The sequence below is a fragment of the Bombina bombina genome, chromosome 4, assembly GCF_027579735.1.
Source record: "Bombina bombina isolate aBomBom1 chromosome 4, aBomBom1.pri, whole genome shotgun sequence".
Taxonomy (NCBI): domain Eukaryota; kingdom Metazoa; phylum Chordata; class Amphibia; order Anura; family Bombinatoridae; genus Bombina; species Bombina bombina.
In genome coordinates, this window is record NC_069502.1 from 127,046,675 (window position 1) to 127,064,506 (window position 17,832).

General features: G+C 39.5%; 1 protein-coding gene across 1 annotated transcript in view; it reads left to right on the forward strand.

Annotated features, from left to right (window-relative positions):
- ATAD2B (ATPase family AAA domain containing 2B) overlaps positions 1-11,731 on the forward strand; it is an 823,789-nt gene extending 812,058 nt beyond the window's left edge. Inside the window, exon 27 of the mRNA XM_053711168.1 lies at positions 8,097-11,731. Within this exon, the coding sequence (XP_053567143.1) occupies positions 8,097-8,126 (30 nt within the window). The 3' untranslated portion in view covers positions 8,127-11,731. The remainder of the gene's footprint in view (positions 1-8,096) is intronic.
- The last annotated feature ends 6,101 nt before the right edge of the window (positions 11,732-17,832 follow it).

Here is a 17,832-nt window from a genome sequence, read left to right on the forward strand (position 1 = left end):
CCTGTAGTGATTGAGAATATCCCACAAGTAAGGATGAAGCCGTGGACCGGATACACCGTAGGAGAAAGAAATTTATCGGGTAAACATAAATTCTGTTTTTCTATCTCCTCCTCTCTTTTGCTCTCTTTCCCCTCTCTTCTGCGCTCTTTCCCCCTCTTTCTATTTCTCTCCCCTCTCTCTCGTGCCCGACCACGCCCCCGACCATGTCCGGCCACGCTCCTGCCCCGCCGCAAACAGCATGTCGGGTAAGGCCAGGTGTGCTTGTCCTCCTGCTTTCTCTACTGCGCATGACAGCTTCAGACAAACACACTTAGCCTTTTATATTATAGGATATATATATTATATATATATATATATATATATATATATATATATATATATATATATTTTATTTTATTTATTTATTTTAAAGTATCTGATAGTAGCATGTTAGGCTTTTGTTATGGCTACAACCTAATGAGTCTTGACAACTATATTTCCAATTCTTAGGACACAAAACACTTTAGCCTGGAGTTTCAGATATATAATAGCAGTAACAAAAAGAGCAGGATAACAAATGGGCAGTGCTGATATTTACAAACATTCTGTAAGGGCACTGTTAGAGCACTAAAAGATAACCTCAATAGCATCCTGAACAGCCTTTCACATAGAGTTGCACCTTGCTGCAACCCATACAATGATACGGCTGGGAACCCTCAATTATAGCTGTGAAACAATCTCTACAACTTGAGAGGGAGAAAGTCTGTGAATAAATTGCAGCTTACCCTTTTAAACAGAGCAGTGAGATCTAAGTGCTGCAGCTAATTCCTGGACTACTGACACAGGCGGCCCACTGACTTGCTGAGGTTCCTCCGGTGCTAGAAATTCTATCGCAGAGGCATAGCAGATCAGACAGACTTGAGCTTGAGTTTTTTTCAAGCATATATGGGTTACTTTGTTATCCCACATAGAGATGCATCCTATTATAAGCCACTTCCTTCAAAAAACAGGTGTTTCAAGCTGTGCCACTACCTTCTCTTGCAGTGGTTACACAGCCCCAGTACCAAATTGTTTTTAATGTGCAAAGGCACACCCTTACCTTGCTTTCTGTTCTTCCTTCCACACTGGGATTCTTTCTCAGCTGCTCTGCCTCTTCCTGTCTCACTGACCACTCCAATCACGTTCCTGGTGTGAATGTGACCGGGTAGTGATCCACCCCTCAAGCAGCTATGGGAGCTGCCTCAAATGGGGGTTAATGTGGCGTGCTTAGTTTATACTAACCAGCTGGTGGCACTGGTTACACATTGCGCAGTGGAGGAGGCAGACCTAGTCACTGCTTCTCTCCATAGATTTATATATATATAAAAAAAAAAAATTATACAAAAAAAATTATCAAAAAAAAAAAGCTTAGTTTTTTTGGGGTTTTTTACAATTCTGTTCCCATAATGACAGGTGAGGCTCTGTCTCTGACTGCACGTCCCTGCTGATACATTATCTAGGCAAACATATATGGCATTACAAAGTATTACTTTTACATGTTAATGTTATGTTAGGACTGTTACGATAGGGTATATAACCCTTTATTAAAAACAGTCTGAAAATATTATACAAACTCTTGTGTTATGCTGTTGTGTGTGTGATTTTTTTTTTTGTTATGTGCGATTAATAATTCTAGATGACCCACGTGTTCTTTTTGCATTATTATTTTTTTCTCTTGTAAGGTGTATCCAGTCTACGGATCATCCATTACTTGTGGGATATTCTCCTTCCCAACAGGAAGTTGCAAGAGGATCACCCACAGCAGAGCTGCTATATAGCTCCTCCCCTAACTGCCATATCCAGTCATTCTCTTGCAAATCTCGACAAGCATGGAGGTAGTAAGAGAGAAGTGGTGAAACGTAGGTGTTTTTTTCTTCAATCAAAAGTTTATTTTTAAATGGTACCAGAGTTCTACTATTTTGTCCCAGGCAGAAAATAGAAGAAGAATCTGCCTGTGATCTCTATGATCTTAGCAGGTTGTAACTAAGATCCATTGCTGTTCTCACACATAACTGAAGAGAGAGGTAACTTCAGCTGGGAAATGGCGTGCAGGTTATCCTGCTATGAGGTATGTGCAGTTAAAAAAAAAATTCTAGAGATGTAAATGCTAGAAAATGCTGCAGATACCAGATTTATGTAAGGTAAGCCTGAATACAGTGATTTAATACCGACTGGTATCATGCTTACTTTCAGAGGTAATACTCTTATAGATTTGCAATATAAAATGTTTGCTGGAAATGTTTAAGCGTTTTTATATATGCTTTGGTGATAAAACTTGGGGCCTAGTTTTTTTCCACATGGCTGGCTTAAATTTGCCTAGAAACCGTTAACTGAGGCTTTCCACTGTGTTAACATGAGTGGGAGGGGCCTAATTTAGCGCTTTATTGCGCAGTAACTTTTACAGACTGAGACATCCAGCTTCCTCCAGGAGTCCCCTGAATGCTATAGGACCTCTCTAAAGGGCTCTTAGGCTTTCCAAAGTCATTTGTTTGGGAAGGTAGGGCCCCAGCTGAGCTGTGGCAGTTTGTTGTGACTGTTAAAAAAAAGTCTATCGTTTTTTTTGATCCGTTTTTTTAACTAAGGGGTTAATCATCCATTTGCAAGTGGGTGCAATGCTCTGTTAGCTTATTATACACACTGTAAAAATTTCGTTTGATTTACTGCTTTTTTTCACTGTTTTTCAAATTCTGACAAAATTTGTTTCTCTTAAAGGCACAGTACCGTTTTTATTTCTTGCTTGTTAACTTGATTTAAAGTGTTTTCCAAGCTTGCTGGTCTCATTGCTAGTCTATTTAAACATGTCTGACATAGAGGAAACTCCTTGTTCATTATGTTTAGAAGCCATGGTGGAACCCCCTCTTAGAATGTGTACCAAATGTACTGATTTCACTTTAAGTAATAAAGATCATATTCTGTCTTTAAAAAATTAATCACCAGAGGAATCTGATGCGGGGGAAGTTATGCCGACTAACTCACCCCACGTGTCAGACCCTTTGACTCCCGCTCAAGGGACTCACGCTTTAATGGCGCCAAGTACATCTAGTGCGCCCATAGCGTTTACTTTACAAGACATGGCGGCGGTCATGGATAATACACTGTCAGCGATATTATCCAGACTACCTGGGTTTAGAGGAAAGCGAAACAGCTCTGGAGTTATAAGAAATACAGAGCATACTGACGCTTTAAGAGCTATGTCTGATACTCCCTCACAATATACAGAAGCTGAGGAAGGAGAGCTTCTTTCTGTGGGTGATGTTTCTGACTCAGGAAAGAGGATTCAACCTGATTCTGATATGTCTACATTTAAATTTAAGCTTGAACACCTCCGCATATTGCTCAGGGAGGTTTTAGCTGCTCTGAATGACTGATACAATTGCAGTGCCAGAGAAATTGTGTAGATTGGATAAATACTATGCAGTGCCGGTGTGCACTGATGTTTTTCCAATACCTAAAAGGTTTACAGAAATTATTACTAAGGAATGGGATAGACCAGGTGTGCCGTTCTCTCCCCCTCCTATTTTTAAGAAAATGTTTCCGATAGATGCCACCACACGGGACTTATGGCAGACAGTCCCTAAGGTGGAGGGAGCAGTTTCTACCCTAGCTAAGCGAACTACTATCCCTGTCGAGGACAGTTGTGCTTTCTCAGATCCAATGGATAAAAAGTTAGAGGGTTACCTTAAGAAAATGTTTATTCAACAAGGTTTTATTCTACAGCCCCTTGCATGCATTGCCCCAGTCACTGCGGCTTTCTGGTTTGAGTCTCTGGAAGAGGCTTTACAGGTAGAGACCCCATTGGATGATATACTTGACAAGCTTAGAGCACTTAAGCTAGCCAATTCTTTTGTTTCTGATGCCATTGTTCATTTGACTAAACTAACGGCTAAGAATTCTGGTTTTGCTATTCAGGCGCGCAGGGCGCTATGGCTTAAATCATGGTCAGCTGACGTTACTTCAAAGTCTAAGCTGCTTAACATTCCCTTCAAGGGGCAAACCCTATTTGGGCCTGGTTTGAAGGAGATCATTTCTGATATCACTGGAGGAAAAGGTCATGCCCTTCCTCAGGATAGGTCCAAATCAAGGGCCAAACAGACTAACTTCAAGGCGAGTGCGGCATCAACTTCCTCTAATGCAAAACAAGAGGGAACTTTTGCTCAGTCCAAGTTGGTCTGGAGACCTAACCAGACCTGGAACAAAGGTAAGCAGGCCAAAAAGACAGCATGAAGGATCGGCCCCCTCTTCCGGTAACGGATCTAGTAGGGGGCAGACTTTCTCTCTTCGCCCAGGCTTGGGCAAGAGATGTCCAGGATCCCTGGGCGTTGGAAATTATATCCCAGGGATATCTTCTGGACTTCAAAGCTTCCACTCCAAAAGGGAGATTTCACCTTTCACAATTATCTGCAAACCAGATAAAGAGAGAGGCATTCTTACACTGTGTACGAGACCACCTAGTTATGGGAGTGATCCATCCAGTTCCAAAGGAGGAACAGGGACAGGGATTTTACTCAAATCTGTGGTTCCCAAAAAAGAGGGAACCTTCAGACCAATTTTAGATCTCAAGATCTTAAACAAATTCCTCAGAGTAACATCATTCAAGATGGAGACTATTCGTACCATCCTACCTATGATCCAGGAGGGTCAATATATGACTACAGTGGATTTAAAGGATGCTTATCTTAACATTCCGATACACAAAGATCATCATCGGTTTCTCAGGTTTGCCTTCCTAGACAGGCATTACCAGTTTGTAGCCCTTCCCTTTGGATTAGCTACAGCCCCAAGAATCTTTACGAAGGTTCTGGGGTCACTTCTGGCGGTCCTAAGACCGCGGGGCATAGCAGTGGCCCCTTATTTAGACGACATCCTGATACAGGCGTCAAATTTCCAAATTGCGTCTCATACGGACATAGTTCTGGCATTTCTGAGGTCGCATGGGTGGAAGGTGAACGAGGAAAAGAGTTCTCTATCCCCTCTCACAAGAGTCTCCTTTCTGGGAACTCTAATAGATTCTGTAGAAATGAGGATTTACCTGACAGAGTCCAGGTTATCAAAACTTCTAAATTCCTGCCGTGTTCTTTATTCCACTTCTCGCCCTTCTGGCTCAGTGTATGGAAGTAATCGGCTTAATGGTAGCGGCAATGGACATAGTGCCGTTTGCACACCTACATCTCAGACCGCTGCAACTCTGCATGCTCAGTCAGTGGAATGGGAATTACACAGATTTGTCCCCTCTACTAAATCTGGATCAAGAGAACAGGGATTCTCTTCTCTGGTGGCTATCTCGGGTCCATCTGTCCAAAGGTGTGACCTTTCGCAGGCCAGATTGGACAATTGTAACGACAGATGCCAGCCTTCTAGGCTGGGGGGCAGTCTGGAACTCCCTGAAGGCTCAGGGATCATGGACTCAGGAGGAGACACTCCTTCCAATAAACATTCTGGAACTGAGAGCGATATTCAATGCTCTTCAGGCTTGGCCTCAGCTAGCGACAATGAGGTTCATCAGATTTCAGTCGGACAACATCACGACTGTGGCTTACATCAACCATCAAGGGGGAACAAGGAGTTCCCTAGCAATCTTAGAAGTCTCAGATCGCTGGGCAGAGATTCACTCTTGCCACCTATCAGCTATCCATATCCCAGGTGTAGAGAACTGGGAGGCGGATTTTCTAAGTCGACAGACTTTTCATCCGGGGGAGTGGGAACGCCATTCGGAGGTGTTTGCACAATTGATTCATCGTTGGGGCAAACCAGAACTGGATCTCATGGCGTCTCGCCAGAACGCCTAACTTCCTTGTTACGGATCCAGGTCCAGGGATCCCAAGGCGACGCTGATGGATGCTCTAGCAGCACCTTGGTCTTTCAACCTGGCTTATGTGTTTCCACCGTTTCCTCTGCTCCCTCGTCTGATTGCCAAAATCAAGCAGGAGAGAGCATCAGTGATCTTGATAGCGCCTGCGTGGCCACGCAGGACTTGGTATGCAGATCTGGTGGACATGTCATCCTTTTCACCATGGACTCTGCCGCTGAAACAGGACCTTCTACTTCAAGGTCCTTTAAACCATCCAAATCGAATTTCTCTGAGACTGACTGCCTGGAGATTGAACGCTTGATTTTATCAAAGCGTGGCTTCTCCGAGTCAGTCATTGATACCTTAATTCAGGCACGAAAGCCTGTCACCAGGAAAATCTATCATAATATATGGCGTAAATATCTTTATTGGTGTGAATCCAAGGGTTACTCATGGAGTAAGGTCAGGATTCCCAAGATATTATCTTTTCTCCAAGAAGGATTGGAAAAAGGATTGTCAGCTAGTTCCTTAAAGGGACAGATTTCTGCTCTCTCTATTCTTTTGCACAAGCGTCTGGTGGATGTTCCAGACTTTCAGGCATTTTGTCAGGCCTGAACGTTAGTTAGAATCAAGCCTGTGTTTAAACCTGTTGCTCCGCCATGGAGTTTAAATTTGGTTCTTAAAGTTCTTCAAGGAGTTCCGTTTGAACCTCTTCATTCCATAGATATCAAACTTTTATCTTGGAAAGTTCTATTTTTGGTAGCTATTTCCTCGGCTCATAGAGTTTCCGAGTTATCTGCCTTACAGTGTGATTTCCCCTTATCTGATCTTCCATGCAGATAAGGTAGTTCTGCGTACCAAACCTGGGTTTTTACCTAAGGTGGTATCTAATAAGAATATCAATCAGGAGATTGTTGTTTCATCATTGTGTCCTAATCCTTCTTCAAAGAAGGAACGTCTATTACACAATCTTGACGAGGTTTGTGCTTTAAAGTATTATTTACAAGCTACTAAAGATTTTCGTCAAACATCTGCTTTGTTTGTTGTCTACTCTGGACAGAGGAGAGGCCAAAAGGCATCGGCAACCTCTTTCGTTTTGGCTAAGAAGCATAATCCGCTTAGCTTATACTGCTGGCCAGCAGCCTCCTGAAAGGATTACAGCTCATTCTTCTAGAGCTGTGGCTTCCACTTGGGCCTTTAAAAATGAGGCTTCTGTTGAACAGATTTGCAAGGCGGCGACTTGGTCTTCGCTTCATACCTTTTCAAAATTCTATAAATTTGATACTTTTGCTTCTTCGGAGGCTATTTTTGGGAGAAAGGTTTTACAGGCAGTGGTACCTTCCGTTTAAGTACCTGCCTTGTCCCTCCCTTCATCCGTGTACTTTAGCTTTGGTATTGGTATCCCACAAGTAATGGATGATCTGTGGACTGGATACACCTTACAAGAGAAAACATAATTTATGCTTACCTGATAAATTTATTTATCTTGTGGTGTATCCAGTCCACGGCCCGCCCTGTCATTTTAAGGCAGGTATTTTTTAACTTTAAACTACAGTCACCACTGCACCCTATGGTTTCTCCTTTCTCTGCTTGTCTTTGGTCGAATGACTGGATATGGCAGTTAGGGGAGGAGCTATATAGCAGCTCTGCTGTGGGTGATCCTCTTGCAACTTCCTGTTGGGAAGGAGAATATCCCACAAGTAATGGATGATCCGTGGACTGGATACACCACAAGAGAAATAAATTTATCAGGTAAGCATAAATTATGTTTTTTATATATATATATTTGTGTCCACACTTGTAAATATTGATATTATTATTATTACTTATAAAGTAGTTGTGGCTGCATAGGAAGAACTTGTAATTTAACATGATTCAATTGTTGCAACAAAAAAAGGCTGAACAAGAGAAATTGATATTCTTACATTCTCAGTTATAATAATATTGGCTGCCTTAAATGCAATATTTCATTAGTTGACTGGGTTGGGTTTTTTTTTAAGTATAGGCTACATATACAGTTAAAATGTGTGCTACATCTGATTATACTGGAGCACTTTTAAATATTTGAAAATCATCTAGTGCCCAGCTTACAGATATTTTTTAAAATTAGATAATTGTGGTGTACATATATACAATTTGTCAAACAGTAATTACAGATTTGACAACTTTGTCTTAAACTAGCATATGTGTAGGAGCTTGTCAATTTTTTAACTAGATAAAAAGTGAAATGTAAATGTAGATTATTTGTTAAGTTGTTTAAAAACAAAAACACCCTCCTTTTTCTTTGCAGGAGATGGAAAGAACAGTTGACATGTTTTGAAACATTCCTGTGAAGGCTTTCAATGCAGGGAGCTTATCTTCATTGAAGAGCATCCTCTGAGTTCTTAGATTAGATATTTATTTCCAGTGGCACCATTATTTGCTGAGCCCATGTCTTGAGCTTTTGATATTTCTCCCACCGCTGTTCAGTGAGATTGGTGCTAACATCTCAGGTACTAAATGCCAACCAGCCTACTAGAACCAAACAAAACTCCACAACAATGGATAAAACACAACTCAACAGCTTGAAGATTTGCGGTGCTAACTGTGGTTGGATAGGAAATCCACCTCTGAAGAGCAAGCCCTCAGAAACATCCCCTTCAAGTATCAGAAGTAGTTTAGATATATATATGTGTGATTGGACTAAGCAAAACTGGATCACATGCAAAATAACCAGAAAGCGTGTATTAATCATTTTTTCGTTTTTTTTTAATTTCTACTCATCTGTTGTGTTGTGCTGTTCAGGCAGACTGTTGAGAATCAAGCAGTGGCAGCTTGCTATTTACCTTCTTTTTTTTTTATAGAGACTGAAGAATCACCTCTGCATGCTGCCAAGTTTGTGCCTTTTTTGTACCCCTTATTTAGGATATTTAATGGTGATTGTGAGTAGGGGTTCAAAAATGTAGCTTCTAAGCTTGAAAATGAACATCAGAGAGTTCTCTCAGCCTGTTGAAGTGGTTCATGGTTTTGCTGAGTTTTTTTTTTGTTGGAAGCAGTTTTTTTTTAGTGGTCTTTGTGTGTTGGTTAGCTGATGTAACTTTTTGTCTACAGTATAAACTCCTTGTAAGTAGGCCATTCAGTGTACCTGTAAGTGCAAATAGTATTTAATAACATGGTGCTGGTTATCTAAAGGTATTAAGGGGATCCTTCACAAATGCTAAAGCTGTCAATCTTATGAAATTCCTGTTCGGGTACTTTTGGATAATATGATTAAATATTTGGGGCACTCTTTTACAGCACCACTTGATATGTTCTGGGGTTCCCTCCCTCTCATACATATTGTATTTTTTATTTAAATAGAAAATATTCAGCATACAGTTCTTAATATTACTGTGTATGAGAAATAACTTATTGTATGAAAACGGGTCACTGAACAATGACTGCTTTGATGAATTGGACATAATTCATGGAGTTTAAGAATCATTTATTACTTTAGACTCTAGGCTTTTCCCATAGTTCATTGATCTCCATTATTGCCTGTTGTTTTCATTTATTTTTCAGGCGTTGAATCTATTAACGAGTCAATATTTGTTTCTGGTAGGTTGGTAGTATATATGAACTTGCATTAATTATCTCAAAATGTGGTGCAGTCCCACAAATAGAGTTCCAGTAAGCACAAGTCACTTTATATAGGAGTCCTTTGGCACATTGATTAGATATTTCTTTAATCTGTGATAGTGCTTACTGGAACAGTATTGCACAGAAAATCCATCATCTTAAAACAAATTATCCATTTAAAGCTTTTTAGTTATTGTATACAAAAAAACTTGTAAATATCACCTCTTTGTACCATTCACACATTAGCAATCATTTTTCTCAAACGCTCTTCGGTAACTGACCATTAGTTCATCATTGTTTAAAATACATTCTACATGCCATTGAAAATGGATATTTCTTTTTATGCCACTTTTTTTCATAGGCTAAATGTATGCATTTTTTATCCACGTTCTTGTTGCTAAAGATGGTTTCATTAAAAGAAAATGTGTTTTTCTACTTTTGTTATGAAAGTGGTCAGACCAGTATTGAACAAGGAGAACAAGTTACTATCACTTTTATGTGTATGTGCTAAAATGTCTACCTTTTTGTGTTGGTAACTACAATATGCATAGTTTCATTTGGAAAAAAAATATCCTGTAAAACTGCTTTGTTTCATTCAACCTTTAGCTTTATCGGTTTTCTTCTAAATTAATATAAGGTGTTTTTCATGGATATGTAAACCAACATTTTAAATTAAACATACTGCAGCATCAAACTTCCCTAGCTACTATGTGTTCATTAAAGGGGTACTAAACACTCATTTTTTATTTCATGAGTCAGACAGAGCATGCATTTTTAAGAAACTTTCTAATTTACTCCTGTTATCAATTTTTCTTCGTTCTCTTGCTAACTTTATTTGAAAAAGCAGAAATGTAAGCTTAGGATCTGGGCCGTTTTTGGTTCAGAATGCTGGGTAGCGCTTGCTGATTGGTGGCTACATTTAGCCACCAATCAGCAAGCGCTACCCAGGTGCTGAACCGAAAATGGGCCAGCTCCTAAGCTTTACATTCCTTTTTTTCAAATAAAAATAGAAAGATAACAAAAACAAATGTTAATAGGAGTAAATTAGAAAGTTGCTTAAAATGTCATGTTCTATCTGAATCATGAAATAAATTTGGGTTTAGTATCCCTTTAATGCATTTGCATCGCCCTGAAATACGCTACACGTATTTTAGCGCCCTTCTTGTAATAAACCTAATGTTATAAAAATTTCTAAAAAGCAAGTATCTGAGCACTCAAGGGGGGCAAAAATAAAGGTAAAAATTATTTATTGAAAAACGTATAAAAAATGCATAAATATGCAAGATAGCAAGGATGGCTGTCCTGGCGCGTTTTGCGCCCCCTAATTAAAAATTAATGGCAACATCTCAAACTCACGTGCAGGTCAACCAAATAGAACTATGAAACTATTTGGTCCCAGCATAACGTAAAGCAATATGGGATTAAAATAAAGACACACAGGTCTTAGGTTTGTAGTATTTCACCAATGTATGCAGGAAGTTGTGCGTAAACCAAATACTCACAATTTTATGTACGGTTTTATGTCCCTTCAAGCTAAAATACAATGGACTAAGCAAGCGCTAGATGTTAAAAATAAAGTAACTATTGTGTATAAATTTGTAGCCATGAATTGCTGCTTTAAATCCTGTTCAACTTATTTCCTGTTCAATCTGTACCATCATCTTGTATGTTTTTGCCATCAGGAAATGGCTGTGAAAACTGTGTTGTTTATATATGATTGATCAGGGAAAAGTCAAAAACTATTAATTTGATGTCTCACTGATGGAGTAGAATCTTTAAAAAAAAAAAAAAAAAAATATTATATATATATATAATTTTTTTTGCATAATTGGTCCGACAAGTTTCTAGTCTCATGGCTAACATGTACGCTTGACCACTTCTCTTTTTTTTTTTCTTTTTTTTTCCAAAATTTTGTTCATACTAAAGGCAAACATCTGTTGGCAACGTTCTGGGTGTTTTTCTTGCATAAGGGGTTATTTGCTGACCTCTGTTTTTGCTGCATTTTAATGTATATTTATTCTGGTTTAATGCATTATGATTTTTTTTTTCCATTTAGAAAAATGTGCTATAGGTACAACCTTTCCAATGTCATTAACTTTGTATGGATTTGAACTTTTTCAAAAATGGGTTTTTTATTGTTCATTACTGACCTTGAAATAATTCATGAGATCAGGTTTGTTAATAAAGAAAAAAAACAAAGAAAAAAAAAACATTTTTAAAGGGTTTTGGTTGTTAAAAAATGTTTAACAATGAGCTGCTGTTTCTATAATTGAATCTGTTCTAAACAAAAAAATAAATAAATAAAATTTTAAAAAGTTCTAACTCTAACCTGATGTCTAAAATCTGAGCACAAATTACCATATTGAGCAAATATACTTAAAATAGTTTCATTTTTTTTCATGTTTTTCTGTGAATCAAGTTTTTCAGCATAAATGTGTTTTTAAGCATTTTAGTGCAAAAGGATAGATGGAAACAGGATTATTATTTTTTGTTGCAAGCTATTTGAGTTTCCTTATTTGATAATGTTCCCTTAGTTACCCACTTACCTTACCTTTTTTTTTTTCCACACTATGCTAAATTCACTTAAAATCTTTATTAACACTAGTCTGTGAAACATTTTCCTGTAGTGCACATGTGTGTGTACTTTAAATATATATTTATACATGTATATTTATATATGTATATTTTTTTTTTTAGATATATATCGATATATAATATATATATATATATATATATATATATATATATAACACACACACACACAAGCTTTCTGAGTGTAAAAAGAAATTATCTCATCCTTGTGGGCCATCTCACAGTAAAAGTGTTCATTCGACCATAACTTTCCCTGAAACCAAAATCCACAGCGATTAGTTATTTCAGATGTTTTCTGGCACCCCCTGTTGTGAAAGAGCCATGGTCCCGTACAGCGGGCTTGTCTTCAGCAAGCATATAAAATCATTGAGCACCATGGGATTTGGTTTTATATTAAGATAGCCAGCTGAGTTTCTAGACGGCTTAATTTTAAGAGAAAAAAAATTACAACACTATGTAATATTTCAGATATATTTTACTATACAGTGTATCTATTGTCACAGAAACCTTAACAACTTATGCAATTAATGGTCTGATGTATAAACCAGAGAATAAACCGCTTTTATGTCAGTGGTTAACATAGAAATACTATTGTGAAATTAAGCAGATCATAGTATATAACTGCAGAGCAGGCTGTGTTGCGTACCCCAGTCGTGCCATTAAATGAACTGTAAACACTGTTATTACAAGACATTTAAAGGGACATTCCGGTCCAAATTTAAATGCACAAAGATTAATTACATCTTTGAATAGAAACATATTTGCAATGTACATGCATTGGCAAAAATGCTTCTAGTAAAAGTTGTTACTGTTTTAGTGTTAACATTTTTCTCTGCATATGCATGTGAAGCATAGCTAGATATTCTTAGTGCACCAGCATTTTAAATACTGCAGCTGCTCAGTGGGGCTTGTATCATGTCAGCGATTAACAAATTGAGTCATTACCAGATTGTACGAGCACCTTAGGCTCTTTGGGCAAGTGTTGTGTGTAAAATGCTGGTACACGGCGCATACTTAAATACACTTTTAAAATAGTTATAGCTTTTATTAGAAGCATTTTTGCTAATACATATATATTACTAAAATGCTTCTATTCAAAACTGATATGCATCCATGTGGATTCCAATTTTTGCTGGAATGTCCCTTTAACTTTTGGTATAGAATAACATCAGACCAATGTAAAATAATAAATAAACAATAGTTGACGTACCACTTTGCCCAAATTGGAGGAGCTGATTTGGGTTTGAGTATGCAGCTGAGAAGGCTAGCCACGGTCATAATGTTACTGTAAAGTGCATTGTTTTTGTAGTTCTTATCTGTTGAAGCCAATTAGATACATGTATGTAGCAGGGTTAGCCTTGATAATTCTGCAGCGTTTATGTACGGGTCTGAAAATCAGAAAAGGCACAATTTTCACAGCTAAATTACACAAAAAGGGGAGAAAGTAACCAATGAAAGTGTGTAGAAAATTTGCTTTACAACGCACAACTAAATATTTGTTTACTGTATCACAGTACTTGAATGGCAATTCTATCACCTAAGACAAAAAGTGTGATACATTTCTCCAACATAGGTGTGTCCGGTCCACTACGTCATCCTTACTTGTGGGATATTCTCCTCCCCAACAGGAAATGACAAAGAGCCCAGCAAAGCTGGTCACATGATCCCTCCTAGGCTCCGCCTACCCCAGTCATTCTCTTTGCCGTTGCACAGGCAACATCTCCACGGAGATGGTTAAGAGTTTTTTGGTGTTTAAATGTAGTTTTTATCCTTCAATCAAGTGTTTGTTATTTTAAAATAGTGCTGGTATGTACTATTTACTCTGAAACAGAAAAGAGATGAAGATTTCTGTTTGTAAGAGGAAGATGATTTTAGCAAACTCGATTGCTGTTTCCACACAGGACTGTTGAGATGAAGTAACTTCAGTTGGGGGAAACAGTTGGCAGACTTTTCTGCTTGAGGTATGACTGGCCACATTTCTAACAAGACTATGTAATGCTGGAAGGCTGTCATTTCCCCTATGGGTAAGCCATTTTCTTAGATTAAGTAAAAGAATAAAGGGCTTCATAAGGGCTTAAAAAACTGGTAGACATTTTTCTGGGCTAAAACGATTATTTTGCTAAGCATATTTTGCAGATTATAACTCTTAATAGTTATTATAATCTTGGGGATTGTTTTAAAAAATGGCAGGCACTGTATTGGACACCTTTTTCAGATGGGGGCCTTTTCTAGTCATAGGCAGAGCCTCATTTTCGCGCCACTAATGCGCAGTTGTTTTTGGAGAGCAAGGCATGCAGATGCATGTGTGAGGAGCTAAGAACCACTGAAAAAGCTTATAGAAGGCGTCATTTGGTATCGTATTCCCCTCTGGGCTTGGTTGGGTCTCAGCAAAGCAGATAGCTGGGACTGTATAGGGGTTAAATGTAAAAACGGCTCCGGCTTATTTTAAGGGTTAAAGCTTTCAAATTTGGTGTGCAATACTTTCAAGGCTTTAAGACACTGTGGTGAAATTTTGGTGAATTTTGAACAATTCCTTCATACTTTTTCACATATTCAGTAATAAAGTGTGTTCAGTTTAAAATTTAAAGTGACAGTAACGGTTTTATTTTAAAACGTTTTTTGTGCTTTGTTGACAAGTTTAAGCCTGTTTAACATGTCTGTACCATCAGATAAGCTATGTTCTATATGTATGAAAACTAAGGTTTCTCCCCATTTAAATTTATGTGATAATTGTGCCATAGTGTCCAAACAAAGTAGGGACAATGATGCCACAGATAATGATATTGCCCAAGATGATTCCTCAAATGAGGGGAGTAAGCATGATACTGCATCATCCCCTTCTGTGTCTACACCAGTTTTGCCCACACAAGAGGCCCCTAGTACATCTAGTGCGCCAATACTTATTACCATGCAACAATTAACGGCTGTAATGGATAATTCTATTGCAAACATTTTATCCAAAATGCCTACTTATCAGAGAAAGCGCGATTGCTCTGTTTTAAACACTGAAGAGCAAGAGGACGGTGATGATAACTGTTCTGACATACCCTCACACCAATCTGAAGGGGCCAGGAGGGAGGTTTTGTCTGAGGGAGAAATTTCAGATTCAGGAAAAATTTCTCAACAAGCTGAACCTGATGTTGTAACATTTAAATTTAAATTAGAACATCTCCGCGCACTGCTTAAGGAGGTATTATCTACTCTGGATGATTGTGACAATTTGGTCATTCCAGAGAAATTATGTAAGATGGACAAGTTCCTAGAGGTTCCGGTGCCCCCCGATGCTTTTCCTATACCCAAGCGGGTGGCGGACATAGTAAATAAGGAGTGGGAAAGGCCCGGCATACCTTTTGTTCCCCCTATATTTAAGAAATTATTTCCTATAGTCGACCCCAGAAAGGACTTATGGCAGACAGTCCCCAAGGTCGAGGGGGCGGTTTCTACTCTAAACAAACGCACTACTATTCCTATAGAAGATAGTTGTGCTTTCAAAGATCCTATGGATAAAAAATTAGAGGGTTTGCTTAAAAAGATGTTTGTTCAGCAAGGTTACCTTCTACAACCAATTTCATGCATTGTTCCTGTCACTACGGCAGCGTGTTTCTGGTTCGAAGAACTAGAAAAGTCGCTCAATAAAGAATCTTCGTATGAGGAGGTTATGGACAGAGTTCAAGCACTTAAATTGGCTAACTCTTTTATTTTAGATGCCGCTTTGCAATTAGCTAGATTAGCGGCGAAAAATTCAGGGTTTGCTATCGTGGCGCGCAGAGCGCTTTGGCTAAAGTCTTGGTCAGCGGATGTGTCTTCCAAGACAAAATTGCTTAACATCCCTTTCAAGGGTAAAACACTGTTTGGTCCTGATTTGAAAGAGATTATTTCAGACATCACCGGGGGAAAGGGCCACGCCCTCCCTCAGGATAGGTCTTTTAAGGCTAAAAATAAGCCTAATTTTCGTCCCTTTCGCAGAAACGGACCAGCCTCTAATTCTACATCCTCTAAGCAAGAGGGTAATACTTCACAACCCAAACCAGCCTGGAGACCGATGCAAGGCTGGAACAAGGGTAAGCAGGCCAAGAAGCCTGCCACTGCTACCAAAACAGCATGAAGGGATGGCCCCCAATCCGGGACCGGATCTGGTGGGGGGCAGACTTTCTCTCTTTGCTCAGGCTTGGGCAAGAGATGTTCAGGATCCTTGGGCACTAGAAATAGTTTCTCAAGGTTATCTCCTGGAATTCAAGGAACTACCCCCAAGGGGAAGGTTCCACAGGTCTCAATTATCTTCAAACCAAATAAAAAGACAGGCATTCTTACATTGTGTAGAAGACCTGTTAAAGATGGGAGTAATTCATCCAGTTCCAATAGGAGAACAAGGGATGGGGTTTTACTCCAACCTGTTCATAGTTCCCAAAAAAGAGGGAACATTCAGACCAATTTTAGATCTCAAGATCCTAAACAAATTTCTCAGGGTTCCATCGTTCAAAATGGAAACCATTCGAACAATCCTTCCCACCATCCAGGAAGGTCAATTTATGACCACGGTGGATTTAAAGGATGCGTACCTACATATTCCTATCCACAAGGAACATCATCAGTTCCTAAGGTTCGCTTTTCTGGACAAGCATTAGCCACTGCTCCGAGAATTTTCACAAAGGTACTAGGGTCCCTTCTAGCGGTTCTAAGACCAAGGGGCATTGCAGTAGTACCTTACTTGGACGACATCCTGATTCAAGCGTCATCTCTGTCAAAAGCAAAGGCTCATACGGACAGAGGCCTTTCTCAGATCTCACGGATGGAAAGTGAACAAAGAAAAAAGTTCTCTGTCCCCGTCAACAAGAGTTCCCTTCTTGGGAACAATAATAGATTCCTTAGAAATGAGGATTTTTCTGACAGAGGTCAGAAAATCAAAAATTCTAAGCTCTTGTCAAGTACTTCATTCTGTTCTTCGTCCTTCCATAGCGCAGTGCATGGAAGTAATAGGATTGATGGTTGCAGCAATGGACATAGTTCCTTTTGCACGAATTCATCTAAGACCATTACAACTGTGCATGCTCAGACAGTGGAATGGGGATTCTACAGACTTGTCTCCGACGATTCAAGTAGATCAAAAGACCAGAGATTCACTCAGTTGGTGGCTGATCCTGGACAACCTGTCACAGGGAATGAGCTTCCGCAGACCAGAGTGGGTCATTGTCACGACCGACGCCAGTCTGGTGGGCTGGGGCGCGGTCTGGGAACCCCTGAAAGCTCAGGGTCTATGGTCTCGGGAAGAATCTCTTCTCCCGATAAACATTCTGGAACTGAGAGCGATATTCAATGCTCTCAAAGCTTGGCCTCAACTAGCAAAGGCCAAATTCATAAGGTTTCAATCAGACAACATGACGACTGTTGCATATATCAACCATCAGGGGGGAACAAGGAGTTCCCTGGCGATGGAGGAAGTGACCAAGATAATTCAATGGGCGGAGGATCACTCCTGCCACTTGTCTGCAATCCACATCCCAGGAGTGGAAAATTGGGAAGCGGATTTTCTGAGTCGTCAGACATTCCATCCGGGGGAGTGGGAACTCCATCCGGAAATCTTTGCCCAAATAACTCAATTATGGGGCATTCCAGACATGGATCTGATGGCCTCTCGTCAGAACTTCAAGGTTCCTTGCTACGGGTCCAGATCCAGGGATCCCAAGGCGACTCTAGTAGATGCACTAGTAGCACCTTGGACCTTCAACCTAGCTTATGTATTCCCACCGTTTCCTCTCATTCCCAGGCTGGTAGCCAGGATCAATCAGGAGAGGGCTTCGGTGATCTTGATAGCTCCTGCGTGGCCACGCAGGACTTGG